This window comes from Pseudocercospora fijiensis (genome assembly GCF_000340215.1).
Source record: "Pseudocercospora fijiensis CIRAD86 unplaced genomic scaffold MYCFIscaffold_1, whole genome shotgun sequence".
In the NCBI taxonomy this organism is placed as follows: domain Eukaryota; kingdom Fungi; phylum Ascomycota; class Dothideomycetes; order Mycosphaerellales; family Mycosphaerellaceae; genus Pseudocercospora; species Pseudocercospora fijiensis.
Window position 1 is genome coordinate 9,522,342 of NW_006921532.1, and position 18,172 is coordinate 9,540,513.

At 53.1% G+C, this 18,172-nt stretch overlaps 6 protein-coding genes across 6 annotated transcripts; 1 reads left to right on the forward strand and 5 right to left on the reverse strand.

Moving 5' to 3' along the window:
- Positions 1-793: 793 nt before the first annotated feature.
- Positions 794-1,824, reverse strand: PHO85 (serine/threonine protein kinase, CMGC family, CDC2/CDK subfamily; the record flags this gene model as incomplete). The annotated part of the gene is made up of 2 exons (XM_007922288.1): positions 794-1,702; positions 1,759-1,824. 2 exons carry the CDS (start codon positions 1,822-1,824, stop codon positions 794-796), a joined length of 975 nt encoding a protein of 324 aa, XP_007920479.1.
- Positions 1,825-2,579: 755 nt separating this feature from the next.
- On the reverse strand, positions 2,580-3,323 carry MYCFIDRAFT_210034 (uncharacterized protein). Its single transcript, XM_007923774.1, has one exon. It carries the CDS (start codon positions 3,314-3,316, stop codon positions 2,810-2,812), a length of 507 nt encoding a protein of 168 aa, XP_007921965.1. The 5' UTR covers positions 3,317-3,323; the 3' UTR covers positions 2,580-2,809.
- A 68-nt stretch (positions 3,324-3,391) lies between these two features.
- MYCFIDRAFT_160437 (uncharacterized protein) lies at positions 3,392-4,941 on the reverse strand (the record flags this gene model as incomplete). The annotated part of the gene is made up of 1 exon (XM_007923775.1): positions 3,392-4,941. A coding segment is annotated over exon 1 (1,341 nt), but the record flags the coding sequence as incomplete, so codon positions are not given.
- A 1,303-nt stretch (positions 4,942-6,244) lies between these two features.
- MYCFIDRAFT_210035 (uncharacterized protein) lies at positions 6,245-9,222 on the reverse strand. The gene is made up of 3 exons (XM_007923776.1): positions 8,947-9,222; positions 8,451-8,894; positions 6,245-8,401 (listed from the first exon to the last, which is right to left on the reverse strand). Exons 1-3 carry the CDS (start codon positions 9,076-9,078, stop codon positions 6,308-6,310), a joined length of 2,670 nt encoding a protein of 889 aa, XP_007921967.1. The 5' UTR covers positions 9,079-9,222; the 3' UTR covers positions 6,245-6,307.
- Positions 9,223-10,463: 1,241 nt separating this feature from the next.
- Positions 10,464-14,229, forward strand: MYCFIDRAFT_213591 (uncharacterized protein). Its single transcript, XM_007923777.1, has 2 exons — positions 10,464-13,926; positions 13,984-14,229. Exons 1-2 carry the CDS (start codon positions 10,935-10,937, stop codon positions 14,109-14,111), a joined length of 3,120 nt encoding a protein of 1,039 aa, XP_007921968.1. The 5' UTR covers positions 10,464-10,934; the 3' UTR covers positions 14,112-14,229.
- A 1,744-nt stretch (positions 14,230-15,973) lies between these two features.
- On the reverse strand, positions 15,974-17,480 carry MYCFIDRAFT_86279 (uncharacterized protein). The gene is made up of 6 exons (XM_007922479.1): positions 17,081-17,480; positions 16,924-17,015; positions 16,821-16,874; positions 16,715-16,768; positions 16,554-16,661; positions 15,974-16,494 (listed from the first exon to the last, which is right to left on the reverse strand). The coding sequence occupies exons 1-6, from the start codon at positions 17,347-17,349 to the stop codon at positions 16,343-16,345; spliced, it is 729 nt and encodes a 242-aa protein (XP_007920670.1). The 5' UTR covers positions 17,350-17,480; the 3' UTR covers positions 15,974-16,342.
- Positions 17,481-18,172: the final 692 nt, after the last annotated feature.

The window sequence follows — 18,172 nt, forward strand, 5'->3', positions numbered from 1 at the left end:
CGCACGGTGCATCTCGCACTTTGCAGGAAGTATACAGTGTAGATCTGCCGTTTAAACTCAGGAACAAGCTCAAGGTGAGCAGAGCTAATATGCAAAATTAAAGCTTGTCCAGAACCAGAGCTATTTTGGAAGAGCCGAATGTTGATTAACACCAGTGACGTAGAGTTCATCGGGCCAAATGACAAACCTCGCAGTTCTAGGCTCACATGTATTTATACAGAATTTGGTCTGTGCCGAGGAAGTGTCTTTTTCTGATGCATTCGCTGAAGCCCAGACAACTGTTGATTGGTTGGTATCTCCATTCTCGAAGCAGCGCAAACGCGCCGTGAAGCTTACACTGGCCCTTTCATCATCAATGCGAACGCGTCTTGGCAGTAAGGATGTGCTGTTGGTTTTCGTCGAACGCCACGCGAGAATAGAAAACAAGTGCACGGGCATGCGCAATACTTCTCTTCATAACTTAGCTCATCCGGCGATTCCTCGTCTAGAACAATTCTTTCCTTCTCGTCGTAACTCTCGTACCTGTCCTTCAAGATGCACACACCCATTAGCAATAAAGCAATTGCAACACTCCCCAACTCCGCGCCTTTTATGATGTTCATAGGAGCGAGGCCCATGCCAATGATCTCAAGTACGTCGTCCCATTGTCGCAGTCGACGTGGTCGATGGGGTTTCGTCTCGAACATAGTCGCCGAATTTGATTTCGCCGAACTCCTCGAATTCAGGATAGTCATCTGAAGCTGAAAGACTTTTGTAAACAAAGCTCAAGCACATGAAAGATAAGATATGGGGTCTAGTATGCTCTCTGTGGAATAGTACCTGGCATGGGCTGCGTGAAGCCGCCTTGCGCAGCTTGGGTTGATCGTTGATTGAGCTCGGCAAACCATGGATGCGCAAGTGCTTGTTGAGCACTACATCTCATCTCTGGCCGGAGCTGCAGAAGCTGACCGAGCAATTGCAGACCCAGCGAATCGACCTGGGGCAGAATGTTCCGGAGCTCCTGAGTCGCGTACACTGGCCATGTCTGCTTGTACTCCGGAAACTGGCTGATTCCTGGCCAGCTTCGTTCTGAAGGCGTGCCCATCAGTCTGAAGATCTTGAGCAGCTGGTCCTCATTCGTGGTGCCTGGGAACAGCGGCCGTCCAGTGAACATTTCAGCCATAATGCAGCCGGCGCTCCAGATGTCGATGCTAGTGTTATAGGTGCGACTGCCGAGGAGGACGTCGGGTGCACGATACCATAGTGTCACGACCTCATTGGAGAAGGTGTTCACCGGGATACCGAAAGCACGGGCAAGGCCAAAGTCTCCCAGCTTGAGCTGGCCTTGCGCGTTGATGAGTAGATTTTGTGGCTTAAGATCGCGGTGCAGCACTCGGTTGTCATGACAAAAGGCGATACCACGTAGGAGCTGCCACATGAAGCTCTTGATAGTGGCTGGGTCGAGGGCGCCTCGAGTGCCGCCTGAAGGGTTCTGGTAGCTGTCCATGTACTTCTTGAGGTCCTTGTCCATGTACTCGAACACCAGCATGAGCTTGTTCTCGGTGTGGATCACATCGTAGAGGCTGACTATGTTCTCGTGCTTCAATTCCTTCATGAGAGAGATCTCGCGGATGGCGGTACTTGGCGTGCCTTCTTCGCTGTCCAGATGGATCTCCTTGAGTGCGACAAATTGGCCGGTCTGGCCATTGCGGCCCTTGAAGACCTACAGAAATGTCAGTTTTTCGATGCGCCTCGGCTTCTGCGGAGAATACTGCATACCGTTGCATAAGTGCCTTCTCCCAGCTTCTCCAGCTGCTGAAAGCTGGACGGGTGCCGCTTGTCCATGCTCTCGACTCTGCTGCCGCCGCCCAGACTCCGCACCGAGATATTGCTGTCGGTGCGGTTGCCGACGCTGAGAGTGCCGACGTGGGTGGGAGCGAGTCGTATGTCTGGCGGACCCTTGCGCGTGTAGTTCGAGTCCCAGAGGATGTCTCGTGCAGTCCTGAGCTGATTGGCGATGTTCAAGGGCGATGTCGTATTGGCGGTGGCAGTGGCGGTCGATCGGTCGTGGGGAGTTGATTCGGCCGTTTTGGCGGTGTTCGAGGTGAGCTTGAGCTTGTGAGCAATATGGATGGGCGAGTGTCTTGGGATTCTGAGCTAGACGGCGGGCGGGCAGGCTGCACTGCACTCTCCGGACTTGCAGAACTGGGTGGGACACAAGAATGGGAGCTGGGAGCTGTCTCGCATGCACTCTACCGTATACTGCGCGCGGAAGCAACACGATGTCTCCAACTCGCAACGACGACCATACAAGACTGCAGTGAGCAGACAGCCACGCGCTTGGTAGCCGCCTTCCTGTTGTCCCTTGCCTGCCGCAGATGACGATTGGGTCACATGCGTGAAGATGCCAAACTTTCTTCCTTCGTGAAGCGCCTACAACACGCCACTATCATACGAAGCATTCTTCTCGTCGTTAACAAGAGCAGGCCTCTGTCTCTGGCACGATACATTGCACGGCTTCCGACGTCTCCGAGCGTATTGTCTTGTGCAAGCTGTCTTGGCGGCCAAGCACGCAATGATACTGACCAGAAGGACAAAGTCATAGGCTGACGGTCTTGTGGGATATATGTAGGTATATCCTAGTCAAACGCTCCAAGAGCAAACTCATCTACTTGCGCTCCAGAGCCCAGTCCCAATCTCGGGTATAAAACTCCACCTCCGCATCCAAAGTCCAAACCATGCCCGCGGCCAAATCGCTATGCTCTAAGTCTATAGCGCCCTCTACAGTTTCTGATCATCTCCCAATGCATTATCGTCACTATATATCTCATCAAGTGTCGCGATGTTTCGTCGCTTCAAATTTCGCATCAATTGAACGTGCATTCAAGGTTGTCATTTGAAGTCCACTCAGCATTCGTTGAACGCCAGGTAGGTTACGTTCAGGCGGTGGTGTGTGTCCGGCTGTAGAATTGTCGCTTTCCCACAAACATCTCTTGTAGGCTATGCTGGGTGAAGCCGGCTGCGACAAGAAGGCACGAATATACTCGTCTGCTAGGCGGTCCTGATGTGGAGTCGTCGATCCACTGTCCTCTTCGCCATCCTTGTCATCGCCTAGGTCGTCATCGTCGTATGAAGTGATAGGAGAGGAACGTCCTGACATTGTCTCGTCAGACGAAGAGATGTGCTGCGGCTCGGTACTGCCCAGATTGATCGTAAAGTTAGGTATTGCTGAAGTAACGGTCAGTGGTTCGTACATCGACCGAGTGAATCGATATAAGCCCCGTCTGCCTCGATCTCTCCGGGCAGGGGGTATGAAACTGGAGCTAAGTGTACGCATCTTCGACAGACCTCGCTCCGACCTAGTCGATGATATTGCTCGCCGGTATTTAACAGGTGAGTCTTTTCGAGTTCCGACGATTTGTGTTTGTATTTGGGAGATGGCCGCATCCAGAGCCAATTCAATGGCAACCATATTGCGTATGCGACACAGGTGCGGCCATGTTTGACGCTCGCCAACCCGTGAAGCTTCAAGCATGAATTGTGGTGTCGGATTCGCTAACACTGCAAGTAGGCCAACATTTTCCGCAAAGGTCTCGGCCGGCAACAATGTAATGTCCCCATCGTATTTCTGTGTCAAAACAGAAAATGCCATCTTGACTGGGAAGTAGTCAATTCCCATATCCACAAGCCCAGCAAGAAGTTTGACAGCACCAGCATGACCCACCCCAGAGACCTTGTGTATGAAATTGGCCACTTTGCGCTGGCCTCTAGGTTTGATGTGAGGCGTCACATGCGGATTGACCTGACTGGCGATGAAGTTGTTTACGTTGAACAATCGCTCCAGGATGTGAGACGGCAGATCGCCTTCGATGGAGCCATCAATGTAATCGAGGTCCTTGTCGCCCCATGGCTTGATCTCGCCAGTCTCTGTATCCTTAGCTTGAAGCCCTGGTGGCACAAACACAAATGGTAAGGCGCACGAAGAGGCCACAGCGGTCCAGATGACAACGTTGGGAGAGGTGATATAGTTCAAGAGACGCGGCAAATTATGCCGATCTTTCGACGAGACATGAATATTCAAGACCATTCCTGTCTGGTTGTAGGCCTCTCGGAAAGTCACATCGCCCAACAACTCTTTCATTACCCGACAGAGATTCTCGATTCGAAAAGCGGGTTCGCCTCGAAGGATGTTTGCGAGCGCTCCAGCCAGGCCTTGTGGTTCATCGTCGCTTTGGAAGACCTTGAGATCGCCACTGCAAAGATCATGTAGTTTGGCGAGGAGGGCTTCCTTTCGATTTGTGCAGAGAACTGCTCCGACGATGCTTCCGGCAGAAGAGCCGCAGACGATCTTTGGCAGGAGCTTGGCCTCCAGAAGGGCTTTGACGACTCCAATATGGCACATGCCCAAAGTACCGCCGCCAGAAAGCATAAGAGCAGTTGTGCCAAATGAGTCTCTAGCATCCTTGATCGTCTCGAGATACTTGTGACAGTATTCCGGTTCCATCTCGCAATGCGCGACCACACGATCGATTGTGTACTTGACCACTTCCGTGTACTCCTCGATGATGTGCTTGGTCCCATTATAGCAATGCTCGTAGAGACGAGGATTGCACATGCCGCCCAAGTCCCTCTTGAGAGATTCTCGGATATGCAATAACATCTGGTCGAAGTTTGATCGCTTGTTCGCATCCTTGAGATTCTCCAACCGCTTCTTGACCAGATCTATGTCCAAGAATTGCGAATCATCCTCCATCTTCCACCAGTGGTTGCCCTCCAGCAAATCCAACTGTTCGGCGGCACGTTGCCATTCTGCAGCACTCTTCGCCCCACCCAATCGCTCTTTCAATATCCATGCCTTCGTTTCTGCTGTAAGATCATATCCAACGCCTGGATTGTTCTTTGCCCAGTGTCCAGAATCGAGCAGATCCTGTGCGATGCGTAGCGGCCATGGTGACGACTTCGCAGGTGAGGGCTGGTATTGGACGGCGCTGAAAGTCTTGTTGAAGCCGTATGTCGGACTGTTCGTCTGCATGCCCACGCGTCCGGTATTCCATGCGATACGGGTCTCCTCCTTGTTGCCTTTTATTGCGTGCATGCGGGCGGCAGCAGACTCATTTGTTCGCTGTGTGCGGGTTAAGTTTCTCTTTTGTACATTCCCCACCAGGCAGGACGGAGGCAGTGTTCACAGTTCCCCTGCCAATCGTCGCCATGTACAAAGGGAATAGTAGGCAGGAAGGAGTGGTGGGTAGTCGGGTCAGATCAATCCTGACCGCTCGGTCATAAGGTAATAAGGCACCCACTATACGACGGGATCTTTGCGATTGCGCTACAGCGTGGCGCGTGATAGACAAAGCCGGCGCGGATGCAGCTTCACATCTGCCGTGCGAGAGGGCAAATTGGAATGCGCTGCTGCTGCTAACTAGCACATTGGGCTGGAGCAGGCGCGCATGTGCAACAAGGTGCTCAGTCGTCACTTCCCGTTCTCCAGTCAGGAATGTCCATGAAGAGGATGCGAGCGCAGGCCACATGTCCAAAGCACACGACCAGCCTTACATCATTCCATGCCAAGCCTCCCCTCACAAGGAACCGGATTACGCAGGACTTACTTAACCAGCCCACCCTCGCCCTTGCCCGACACCTCATCCGACTTCAGCCTGGGCAAGTTGAGGGCTGCATCAAACGCCATGGCGTGCCTTTTCTTCACGCCATCATAACGACTGCACCTGCACCCGTGCCTGGTCATTGGACGCGGCAATCACTGCAGGCCTGCTGGGAGAGCAGATCCCCCAGGTTCCACGACTTCATGCCTGCCACTACTGCTGCACTAGGTGACCGCCAGATCAAATACAAATTTCCACCCGCAAACACTTCACGGCAACACTCCAACTCTATGTCCACGAGGCGGAGTCTGGTCCGGACCAGCGGATAAATTTACCTCTCTTTCGCTCTCTTGAAATTCCTCCGAAGTCCTGCTTTGCCGACGGGAATCATGACTGCAAATGCTGACAGCTGAACCGGAATATCACGCGGCGGTCTGACCCAGGGATGCAGAAGCCTGCAGCGCCGTCCCTCGCGGAGGTGCAGCTCTGCTGCCGGCCTGTGTCAGCCGCTTTCGCCATTCACATGAAAGGAGTCAACCAAGTCTGAAACATGCGCACGCATGCCCAACAGCGTCTTCATATGACGACGTCTATCCTGCCAATTGCATTGTTCTGCTTCGTGTCTCCATTCGTGTATTGTCTCGTACGGAGAGAACATGAAAGGTGACAGGGATCCAGAATTTCTCGTTCACATGCATAAGTTCGTATATACGTATCATCATGGGTATCTATTCCACGCTACCTCGGGCCTGAACAACGAGCAAACTAGCCTTAATCCCACTCTGCGCAATGGTGTCCGCTGCAGCACCCAAACACGCTTGGGTAATAGGGCTGCCTTTCCTGAATTGCTCAACATGTCGGCCAAGCACAACGATGTCCCCTCCATTCTTTGGATTTTGTGCGAGCTCCTGTTGCGCTTTCAACAATGCATCGCTGATAGGATCCTTGCTGTTGCGAACTGTTTCGAAGACAATCCGATTAGATACCTCAGCGGGAACAGATTTCTGGATAGCGGCGAAGAAGGCCCCATATCCTGCTCCAGATGAGGCGCGGGAGACCATGGAAGAAGCAACAGGCTGCTTGGACTCAGCATCCTTGGTCGTGACAACCTCATGCGTAGCTGGTATAGACGTTATTGCATCTGTGGACTCGTAGTGGACGATAGTTGCTGTCACCCCAGGATTCTCCACGAGCTGCAGAACCAATCTCAGTGCAACACGATCGTCAGGGCCCAGGCCAAAGAATGGCATGAAGATGTGATGGCTTTGATCGACGCCCAAAGTTGTCGCATGCTCTCGTTGGCTCCGCACACTCAATGCGCTTAGAGTTCGATGAAGACTATGCGACCTCTGTTTCAGTGTGCCTGAGAAGCCTTTGTTGATGAAAATCGCAGTATGGCAGTGTGTGGCGTCGAGTGTTTCGCGGACGAAGGCGCTGTATTGGTCGCTAGCAAGTTTATTCTTTACGTTATCCGTAGAGACCGTCTGCTTCTCTGAAAGGGTGCCAGTCTCGCTCCAGGGTATGAGGAGAAGGTCAGAGGACTCCTCGCTAGCTTTGTTGACAAGAGTTTCTGCAAAACTGCTTTCTGGAATCACGGCGACTTCTCCTGAAACGGCAAGATTGAAAAGTTGTCCAAGCACCCGGAATGCGTTGAGGATGGGGTCGAAAAGGGAGTACTCGTCGGCTTCGCTCACCTTCATCACAGAGGATCCACGATCGCCAAGCTCGACAAGTCTCACTCCATGCACAGTGACTCGTTTAGTGCTCTGGACCGGCGCTTGATAGTGTGGCTCGTCGTCCTTTTCTTGAGACTTCGAAGGATGGTCCCTGTGCGGGCCATCCAGCATTTTGTTGCCAAGTAGTGACACGAGCGCAAGCAGCGTTGGCATGTTGTCGAGTCGAAGGTAGACCAGCAGATTCCTAATCTTCGCTGATTCCTCCTTTTGCCTAACAACGCTGTCCGCATCGCCATTGTCATTGATTGGCTTGCCTGTATCCCAGTCGATCTCTCCACGCTTCCAGGCTTCGATCTTGCGTTGATACCAAGGCGGGTACAGCCATTGAACAAGTGGTGTTGTAGCAAACGTCGTGACCAGAGCCATGACTACGAAAATAGTGAACGTCCTCGTGCTCAAGATGCGCGCTTGAAGACCAATATTGAGCACAATCAGCTCAACCAGACCTTTGCAGGACATGAGTGCTCCTATTGTGAATGACTCTCTCCAGACCAGACCATTGATTCTAGCACCCAGTGTACCACCGACGAATTTCGCAATGAACGCGATCGCAATAACACCAATGACATAGGCCCAGGTGATGCCGTTGTCCAGAAGTCCGATGTTTGTCGAAAGACCAGAAAGCGCAAAGTAAAGAGGCAAGAAGAGTGCTCCCACCAGATCCTCGATCTTTTCAGTCATCTTGATCGCAAAACCACCCTCATGCGGGCAGATGAGGCCAGCCATGAATGCACCGAAGATGGCGTGAACTCCGATTACCCCAGTGAAGAATGCCGATGCCAGCATCACCAGTAGTGTGACAACAATCACACTCTGCGATGGCCCATCCTGTATTGCGCGATTTCGTCTTAGATACCACAAGAAGACAGGTCGGACAGCGACGAACAGGAAGAGAGCGTAACCAACGCAAGTCAACACGACCCATAGCGCGGTCAGGCCACTTCCAGCATTCACCAGTGCGACGCAAAGTGCCAAAAGGATCCAGCCGACTACGTCGTTCGAAACGCCCGCAGCGAGCGTAATAATGCCGACAGATGTGTGTAATAGCTTCAGCTCGGTCAAAATGCGACATAGAACCGGAAAGGCCTGTGCACAGTCAGATGGGAGTCCCTCGCAGATGCGCGCCTTACGATACCGTTATAGCCATGGCAATGCCAATGAACAGCATGAATGTCCCAAAGTTGATGGACACGATATTTGGTTCGTCCTTGAACTCATTATAAAGTCCCCAAGCTACTGCGCAACCAAGACCAAATGGCAGAATCATGCCTACAGCTCCTACGCTCAAAGCAACTCTCCAATTGCTGAAGAAGTAGCGCATGTCTATTTCCAGACCGACCATGAACAGGAAGAGGATGAGACCAAGATTGGCGGCATTGTTGAGGTTGGGGAGTGAGGCTGTTGGAAAGATGGCGTCGGTGAAGCCAGGTATTCGTCCCATTACAGAAGGACCCAACAGAATTCCTCCAATGACTTCGGCGATCACTCGAGGTTGGCGTATTCGGGAGAGAGGCCAATGGAGAAGGCGGCAGAAGATGATGATCAGGCCAGCTTGGATAATGAAGAGGATGATGGGGTTCTCGTGAAAAATCAGCTCTTTCCGATGCTTATCTTGCGAGTGGTTTGCAAACCTTGGTGTCATAGTGAGTAGGGTTTCCGCCTTCGAGAATACCACCTTGAGGAGCGGCTCTGAAGGTCGAGGTAGGCGAAGCCGAGCCAGCGGTCTGGGTCAGCGTCACGAAGTGTGTGACTGGAGTTGCCATTGTTGCTGTATACCACTCTTCGAGTATGGATGGTAGCAGTGCACAGTGCGCGTCGGAGATTGCGAAGACCCAGATGGGCTTCAAAGACCACTACGACCTTTGTTTACTTCACAGGCATTGCGCTGCAGAAACAGTCAGCTGGCACATGGAAGGCCGTCGGACGGAGGTGGTGTATGGGGAAGAAGCACGAGATCAGAAATGCCCAGCGACAATAGCTGAGCGTGACCTACGCTGATGGGCTTACGGGCATGGCCTGCCGCCTGCACAAAGGCTTGGAGAGGTCGAGCCCTTGGCGATGAGCTTGCCACTGCTTGGGGCTAGAATTGATTTCACGCAGCACGCTCACCGCCGGCTTAAGAAGCTTCCATATGATGGCACATGCAATGCAAGCCACTAACTTAGCTGAAGCCTGAAGCGTGTGGTACAATAAGGTTGTTCTCGGCTTGTCGTCTCGTGGCCGACCAGACCAGCAGCTCCCACCACATGCCAGCATCATTTGCGACCTTCCGCTGTCTTCACCCTGCTCGACACAACCACGAGAGCTGCAGCCACCTGCAACTACTGGCGATGCGATGAGATGAAATGGTTCGCGCCAAGTTCTGTGCGACAATGGCGCCGCCACGATTTCACGATGCGCAGGCGCAGGCGCAGGCTCGGCAAGTCAGCTCACCACAATAGACTTTTGTGAGAAGGCGCTAAAAGTGCGTCTCGACCAGGGGTTTGATCTTCACACGAGAAATAGAGCGTTCTAGCGCGTCGCTCGGAAAGTGTAATTCTTCGGTCACAAATTTGTCCTCTGTCATCAGTCCGCAGACTTCATCTGCTGAAATGCGAATAATGGCGGGCTCTGGCTCTGGCTCTGGCTCTGGCTGTTGAATCTTCTGCCAGCTGTCAAAACCTGCCGATCAAATCAAGGCCCACTGCTAGCAAAGAGAACGAATGCTCAGTCGATGCTAACAATGCATCCACACGAGCGATGCCCAAGGAACCCACGTGTCTATCTATGGCCATGAACGCCGTCCTGTCCTGGTTTGCAAGCTGTGGAGGACAGCGAGTTCCTCTGGTAGGGCTCCGGAACACTTCGGACACGCTGAGTTGCACGTTTGAAGCGCCAAATGAGCTCACGCGAATCCTCTTTCTTCCTCACCTTGCCCTTCCTCTTCTCGTCGTAGACTGGTAGAAGCTCGCAATCGAAGGATAGAACTAGCGCATCGCGGTCCGAGCTACACAGCTTTCACTATCACTGTTGTTGTCCGCAATGTAGCCGCACCAAATTTGACTGACGAACGATCCATGCGACTCATCACGTGGTCATGCGTGTCCATCGCGTGTGATCCCTGCAGTCTTGAGTCGAAGTGAATTGGTTTCTCACTCGTTCAAGACGGAGCTGCGCGGCTTCTGCCCTATCGTGATAGTGATCAAGACACGCAGTTCAAGTGAAAGGCACGGACAACATCGCTTCTGCAACAACATTGGCATACAAAAGCGCCAATTTCCCCTATTTTTGTCCTTCATCCACCGTCACAAGTGTTTCCACGCCAGCGAGGTGCTCGAGCCATCGCAACTCGTATGCAGACGCGCATCATCGAGTGCGGCGTTCACGACAGAAGTGGTTCTTGCAATTCCTGGTTGCAAAGCCTCGACGTCACTTGTGCAGATCACTTCCAGCCACCATCATCTGGAAACGCGCGCCTGACACGAAATTCCGACTTCTCGATTACAACTTCGCAACTTCGCAACTTCGCTCTTGATCGACTGCATTTTGGAGCGTTTGATCATTTTTCAGCGTCAATTGGTCAACAGGACACAGACTCGAAGCGAACGACACGGAAAAGAAAAGAGAAACATCTGCCAAGATGCCGCCCAAGAAGCAGCAAGCTGCTCAAGCACAGGCAGGCCCGCAGCAGAGACAGACTCGTGCGGGCAGAAAGAGACGGAATAGCGATACGAGCAATGCCTCTGATCGTCCATCAAGCAGTCATAGCATCGCCTCGACTCCTGCAAAGCGCCGCAAGCGAGGCAAGGCCGCCGCGAGCGTGGAACCAGAGGTTATTGTAGAAGAGGAGGAACAGGAACTCGTTGAAACCGCTACAGCCGACGGTGCCCTCGAAGCTGCCGATGCAGTCGTTAGGCCCGAGATGCACGTACAATTCGGCGGAAGACACTCATCGTCCATTCGTTTGAGTGAGGTCGAGAAGACGACTGCCACTCATATAACACCACACCCTCGCAAGAAGATGACTATCAAGCGTCGCCAGACAGGTTCCCCATCCACCAATGGCGAGGTTCTCGCCAAAAAGAAGATCACGACCACTCGGCACTCCTTGCCACCTGCGCTTTCCCAGCAAGAAGCTGCATATGTGGAGGAGCAAAGCCACCAATTTTCTTCTTTACATGAGATCATTGAATCACGAAAGCAAAGTCTGTTCGCCCTCCATGGCGAGCGCCTTGAGCATATTCGACATTTGGAACATCAGAAGTCATCTGGTAAGGATATGAATGGAGACATCCAGGCAAAAATTGTCGAGCTCAGGCAGCAGATGGCGGACGATGAGGAGTCGGCCGCGGTTCACCTTGACAACGACATGTACGTCTGGGAGAGCCAGGAAATGGTCACTTACCCGGAATTGCCCGAACACTCCTCATCTGGAGAAAGCCTTGAGACCAAACTGCTCATTGGCGACGACTCCTTGTCGCAGTCACAGTTCCGATCGAAAGAGCAAGTCTGGGACTCCGAGCGTCAGCGACTTGAGGATGCCATCTTAGCCTTGAGCCGTGAGGCAAACGAGCACAAGACGAAGCTTCAAATTCTTGAGATTGAGCTTTCGTCTCTTGGTCTCGGAGAAGGCGTGAATAGCAAGGCAGTGCTCATCAGCATTCGCGAGTCCTTCATTCGCATTCGCGAGAGCTTGGAAGCCATTCTACCTGGCTCGCTTCCGGAAGATATCAGCAATGAGGACGTTCTCAACATACTTGTTGCTAACGTCAAAGAGTTCGCTGATCGACTGAAGATCCAAGACCGTGAGCTTCACGAGAAGAGCTCTTTGATTGCAGATCTAAGTCGACAGATTGAGGGTTTGATCGATAGGCTTGCAGAAGCCGACTTCCGACGAGAACAGTTAGAGAAGCGTTTGGTGGAGGAGGAAGCCAAACTGGAGGTCAAGACTCAGGAGTGGGAGGATCTCCAGGTTGAGCTCAGCGAGGTGGAGGCTGAACGAGACAACTACCAAGATGAGCTGGACATCAAAGAGAAGGAAGCAAAGAGCCTTTTCGAAGACCTCACAAGTCGTGACAGCAACATCGACCGACTGACGCAATCTCTCCAGCACTACCAAAGTGAAGAGAAACGTCTGCTCGAGCTCATCACACGCATGGAAGAGGAGCACGGATCGACCTTGACTAAGATGAACCAAGAGCGCGAGAACACGGTACGGGACTTGGAGGACGGCTACGATGAGCAGGCACAGCAACGAGCTGCGGCAGAGCAGCTAGCCGCGGAACGCCTGGCTACAATTGACGCTCTCGAGTTGCAGAAGGAAACGCTTGAAAAGGAGAGAGATTCGCTGCGCGACAAGCTGGACGATATGACCATCCAACGAGATGCTGAAGCCGACGCTCGTGAGACTGCCGAAACTGATCTTCAGGACCGCACTGTTGAGGTGGAAGATCTTGCCACCCGCGTCGACCGCCTTGAGGACGAGCTTGCCGACTTGACAAACCAGCTTGAGGAGCTTCGGCACCTGAATGAGACTGAGCGCACGCAGCGTGAGAATGCCGAGAATGCCCTTGATACAGCCAACGAAGACATTGAGGAGCTCACCGAGAATTTGAAGACACGCGGTGCCGAAGCCAATGAGCTTCGATCGAAATTGTGGGAGGTTCAGCAAAACCACGAGCGACAGATCAAGGAGCTCGAGCAGGCTGCTTCGGATCGCGATCAGCAGTACCAAAGCGACATTCAAGAGGAGGTCGATCGCAGAGAGGCCGCCGAGCTCGAATCGCAGGAGCGTGCTACCACTATCGAAGAGCTTCAGACACGTCTTGAAGAGGTTGAGTTGTCGATGAGCGAGCAGATTGCTGAACGCGATGAGCGGATCGCTCTTCTCGAGGAGGAAATCACCAGCAAGGACATTGAGATCAAGACTCTACGCGACGACTTGAAAGACACCAACAACCGTTTCGAGATATTCGAGGCTGAGGCAGCAGACAAGAGAGAAGAGTTGGAAAGCAGTATCGCCGCACTCCAGGCCATGATCTCGGGGCATGAAGCCACCATTTCAAGCCTGCAACAGGAGGTCTTGAACGAGTCTGCTCTTCACACATCCGAGATTGACGATCGGAACAGCACCATCGCCGAGCTCAACCACGATGTGGCTGTCCTGAAGATTAAGGTTACCGAGCTCGAGGCCGACAAGTCGAGCCTGGAGCGTCGTGTTGAGCAAGAGGCCGAGCAGATGCTTCAGCTTCAGGCAGAGAAGGAGGATGAGCTTGAAGCGTTGAGAGCCACTATTAATGACAAGCAGGCTAAGATCCAGATCGTCGAACAGAAGGCCATCGAGGCAGACCAGCGCTGGCAAGATCTCCTCAATTCTAGAGAGGAAGACATTCGCGAGCTTCGCGAAGCTCAGACGTCCAGCATCGAGACCGTATCAATCTTGGAGAGTGAGATCCAGATCATCAAGTCGCGCTTCGCTGAGTACATTCGAAAGACGACCGGCAGAATCACACGTCTTCAAGAAGATCTCGCGCGGGCTAAGGCCACTGCGGATGAAGAGGGCGCAGAGATCATTACGGAGGGCGAGAGCTTGTTGGTGGATTTCGAAGCAATGGGAAGCAAGAGTGCTACAGGTGAGTGAACCGTGACATCATACCGTCGAGTGACATCCTGCTGACGCCTTTCTCTAGTCACCACCAAGACCACTCACTCCTCGTCCTCTCAGAAGCAAGCTTCGCGTAAGACCCGAAGCAAGAAGCGCGTTCAGGACAGCGGCATTGGAATGGAGGATGAGGACGAGACTATGCTTGCTGCATAGATGCGATTGAAGTTTGGCTGCCAACCGCACAGGCTACGGATCCCAAAAATTGTAATTACATAGCGAGGCGCCGAGATTTTGTATAGGATCGGTAATTAGGAGGACATGGTTAATGGTTCTTAATGACTGTTGTGGTACACTGCTCTGTGGGACTTGCTAACGGTCGGCCAATGAAGTTCAAGGTCATGACGGTGCACCAAACAGGTGATGCAGGGAATATCGCTCGAAACTGTGGACGTCTTTCCGACCGAAGATGGATGCTGCTTTCTTGAAAAACATTCGTCCACCTTCTCGCGCCCTCGACGTGTCAGCCTGAACTTCCGACTTGACGGGACTCGTAAGGAGATCTGACATTTTGAGCTTCCATGAGGCCTTGGCCTTGGGAATTCGTATCCCGGCGTGCAAAACCATCAAACCCCAATGGAAGACACGATATTATTTCTGTGAGGCAAACTTCACTCAGCTAATCATTACCAGTTCGCTCTTGGTGGACAATTCGAAAAAAATCGGCATGTGTTACCTACTGGCTGGCTCTCCGACTCAGCCATGAGGACGCTGATAGAGCCTTATCTACAATGTGTACAGCTCCAGACCACGGAAGAGCTGCACCAAAAGGGTCGTGCAAAGAAAGACATGTGAATAGATATGGCTCGCGGCCAATCGAACTGCTGACTGACTTGGTAAGAAGATACTCGCGTGACGTCTATGGTCTATACAGTGTACACTCGCGGCAAAGCTCACTTTCTCCAAACAGGTGCTACTGTTCTCAAAGGAGCCACCGATACCGAATTGCAACGATTGTTTGAAGAAGCACGAGCTCGCTGACTTGCTCGTGGAGATAGTCTCGACCAGACAGCGCAAGAAAGATGGAAACTCGCAGAGTTCACAGTGGAATTCCCCTGTGCGTCTTCCTCTCGTCAAACCCCGTTTGCTTTTCGTCTGTCGGGGCCCTTCGTACGGGTCACGAGCTCCAGTCAGCTGCTCATCGTACATGATTGTCTTCCAGAGTTCATACCCCGGGCACCAGAGATGGTCGATGTACAGCACGCCGGAATCGCAGTGTCGCGACCGCCAAGCGCACAACCCGCCGGGCCCATTATTTGCTGTTTCGCGGGAGAATATTCTTGTTGCACCAGTAGTCTTCCCGTCGCCATCGCCTCCGCCCAGGCCCTCAGCCTCAGGCAGCAAGGGCAGTCTTGCTCGGTGATGCGACGTATACGGAGTTACATACGCGCGCGTCGACGCGAATACCTGCCGTGTTGTCCGATGTCTCCAGCCGGCACCGAAGCACCCTGAACCTGAAAAGTAGTAGTCTCCATTCAGACGCCCCTTCCTTACTTTGGCGGAGCAAGCCACCTTCCTGCCTTCCGCAGAGCGTTTGTATAGAGACAGGTGCCATGGTTGTGAGTACGCCAATTGGCAACTCGCTGGCCCAGTGCCATTTCGTGCCACTCGTCATGCTCGATATGGTTGATGGGCCACTTTTTCCCGTCTTTCTCGCCGTACGCGAAAAAAAAAGCATCCATGAAGACTTCAAGGTCTCAGCTCACAGAACAAATTTTGAGACGAGGCACGATGGTAGACTTCGCTGATCGATGAGGTGGTGCTGTTGCTAATGACGATGTCTTTGTTTCGGATGGAGATCAGGTATGCATGAAACTTCAGATATAGAGTTTTAGAAGAACGTCGTTCTGTTCCTGACGCGAACGTCGACATCGCTGACAAGTTCCAGTCAAGAAGTGATGCTTCATGAACGACGAAGACGAGAGCACCGGTTGGAAGTGAACATTCACTTGCGCATTGCCAAGCAGGCGCAGTCATTGACTGATTGACAAGTGAGCGTATTGATACTGACATGAGTTCAGATGGCAACAGATTCAGCGCATTATGTACAGCCCATAACATCGATGACGAAACACCAGACTACCGAGAGAATCTATCCGCGTTGTTCATGACCGTTCCAAAATTCAAGAAAACCCTGCGTATACATTGTTGATACTGTACAATGCTATCCTAGCACCAAGAGCCCTGTCGCATGCATCCCAGCCTTCGACCGCATTGTCGATTACATTACTCTTCGACAGCCGCATAAGCCACCATGTCTTGATGAAACCTGTTCCAAGCCAAAGCAACTCATGGGTATCTCGCGCCTGTCCAACGCAAGGTCATAGCCGTACTGTTATTTTCGCTTCTGGCGGCCAGGTATGACCATACATCACGCAAAGACCCGCTTAGAGGAAGAAAGCCATGATGGCAGCCACACCAGCGAAGCCGCCAGCAACGTTCAGAGCGGCGGCAGCGCCAGTGTATGGCATGGGGCTGGAGGGATATGATCCGGCGCCCGTGCCTGTAGGCATGACAGGCGAGACTGGCGATCCAGTGCCTAGAGTATGATTAGTGATCCTCAGTGGTGTGACAAGAAAGCCATCTTGATCATCTCACCTGTAGGATACATTGGAGCTTCGCCGGAAGGATATGGAGGTTGGACAGGGCTGACTGGCTGCGATGGCTGAGCAGACCAGGAGCTGCTGGACTCAGGCGATGCTGGGTCTTGGCAAGGTCAGTATGCGCTGAGGTATAAAAGGAGTCGAACGTGAACTCACAGGTTGGGGGCGCTCCCGGAGCAGTCCACGAGCTGGACTCAGGCGATGCTGGGTCTTGAGAGGTCAGTGTGCGCTGAGGCATAAAAGGAGTCGAACGTGAACTCACAGGTTGGGGCCGCTCCCGGAGCAGTCCACGAGCTGGACTCAGGCGATGCTGGGTCTTGAGAGGTCAGTGTGCGCTGAGATGAAGTATTCGAATGTGAACTCACAGGTTGGAGCTGCTCCCGGTGCAGTCCAGGAGCTTGAGGACTTTGGCGACACTGGGTAGGAAGATGACCAGGAGCTGGACTCAGACATCGGTCTTTTCGACAATGTTAGCCATTTGGTCAAGCCCTACCTTGGATGCCCAACGACGGTTCGACTTACGGGTACGAAGCTGGTGGAGCTGGGGCAGACCAGCCGTAGCCTGGGGCGGATGGAGTGACGGCCGAAGCTGGTGGGCTGTAGACTGGCACGGTCATGGACTCCTCTGGCCAGCCCTCGGTGCAGGAAGTGGTCGGCTCAGCCGGCTCGTAGCCAGCTGGGCTGCTTGGAGTGTCGTAGGCTGGAGCCGGTGGCGCCTCGCCGTAAGAGGGCGCGCCTGGCATGGCCATGGCGCCAGCGAAGAGGGCAGTAGCAAGGAAAGCGTAGCGCATGTTGACTGATTGATCGGGAGTTTTCGAGAAAGAAGGGTTGAAAGTAGTGTGAATTGTGAAGTGAGTGACTGAAGCTGGCTGGAGCAGTTAAAGAGAGGACGACCGAAGTCAAGTATTACAGAAGTCGTTGGCTTGAGATGATGAAGGGGAGAGGGTGTGAAACGAGATGGAGCGTTTGTTATATCGATATCGGTGAGTAGCGTCGGATCGATTCAGGTGACTGCGGGAGCAGGCGAAATTGTTGCTCTGACTAGCATGTTGGCGACGGTTGCGCTATGTGGCATCGTTCTGAGATTAAGTGTGCCTGCAATCTGGGACTCGCTGAGCCTCTCGGCGTCATTTCCAGCTGCGAAACCTCGTCTTCCCTGTCCGGATGGCGTATCGGTGTCGCACACGGCTGCAGAAGACACGCGGGTCCCTTGAATCCCTGATGATGCTGCACGCGGTTGTTCGCTTCCCACTGTCGACGAACAAATCGGGCCTTGTTTGGTCCCGTCGCGTCGCGTGGAAATGGGAGCTCGTGGCAGACGTCGGCTTCGTCCAATCACAACTCGCCGCCGCCGAGCTGTTTTTTTCTCGACATCTTCGACCGTGACCGTGACCGTGTCCGTGTCCACAACTGCTGCTGCTTCCAACGCTCGACGGGAGCGCTCGACATGGCGACCAGAATGCCTCGTAAGCGCTCGCCACCCTGCGATCGGTCGGACTGTACCTCAAACTGCAATCTCACTGGCCGTCATCGAGATCACACCGATCAGCCTGGCTACTTAGCACTACTATGGACTGCCGCCGCGGCCGTCTCTCCTCTCCTGTTCTGCCGGCA

Bases quoted from the DNA above. Each gene is read 5' to 3' on its own strand.
- MYCFIDRAFT_213591 (XM_007923777.1), top strand. From the start codon at position 10,935: ATGCCGCCCAAGAAGCAGCAAGCTGCTCAAGCACAGGCAGGCCCGCAG. The intron at 13,927-13,983 runs GTGAGTGAACCG...GCCTTTCTCTAG, and splicing joins GGGAAGCAAGAGTGCTACAG to TCACCACCAAGACCACTCAC.
- MYCFIDRAFT_210035 (XM_007923776.1), bottom strand. From the start codon at position 9,078: ATGGCAACTCCAGTCACACACTTCGTGACGCTGACCCAGACCGCTGGC. The intron at 8,895-8,946 runs GTTTGCAAACCA...ATTTTTCACGAG, and splicing joins CTACTCACTATGACACCAAG to AACCCCATCATCCTCTTCAT. The intron at 8,402-8,450 runs GTATCGTAAGGC...GACTGTGCACAG, and splicing joins GCATTGCCATGGCTATAACG to GCCTTTCCGGTTCTATGTCG.
- MYCFIDRAFT_86279 (XM_007922479.1), bottom strand. From the start codon at position 17,349: ATGCGCTACGCTTTCCTTGCTACTGCCCTCTTCGCTGGCGCCATGGCC. The intron at 17,016-17,080 runs GTAAGTCGAACC...ATTGTCGAAAAG, and splicing joins GCTCCACCAGCTTCGTACCC to ACCGATGTCTGAGTCCAGCT. The intron at 16,769-16,820 runs GTGAGTTCACGT...TGACCTCTCAAG, and splicing joins TCCGGGAGCGGCCCCAACCT to ACCCAGCATCGCCTGAGTCC.
- MYCFIDRAFT_210034 (XM_007923774.1), bottom strand. From the start codon at position 3,316: ATGCGTACACTTAGCTCCAGTTTCATACCCCCTGCCCGGAGAGATCGA.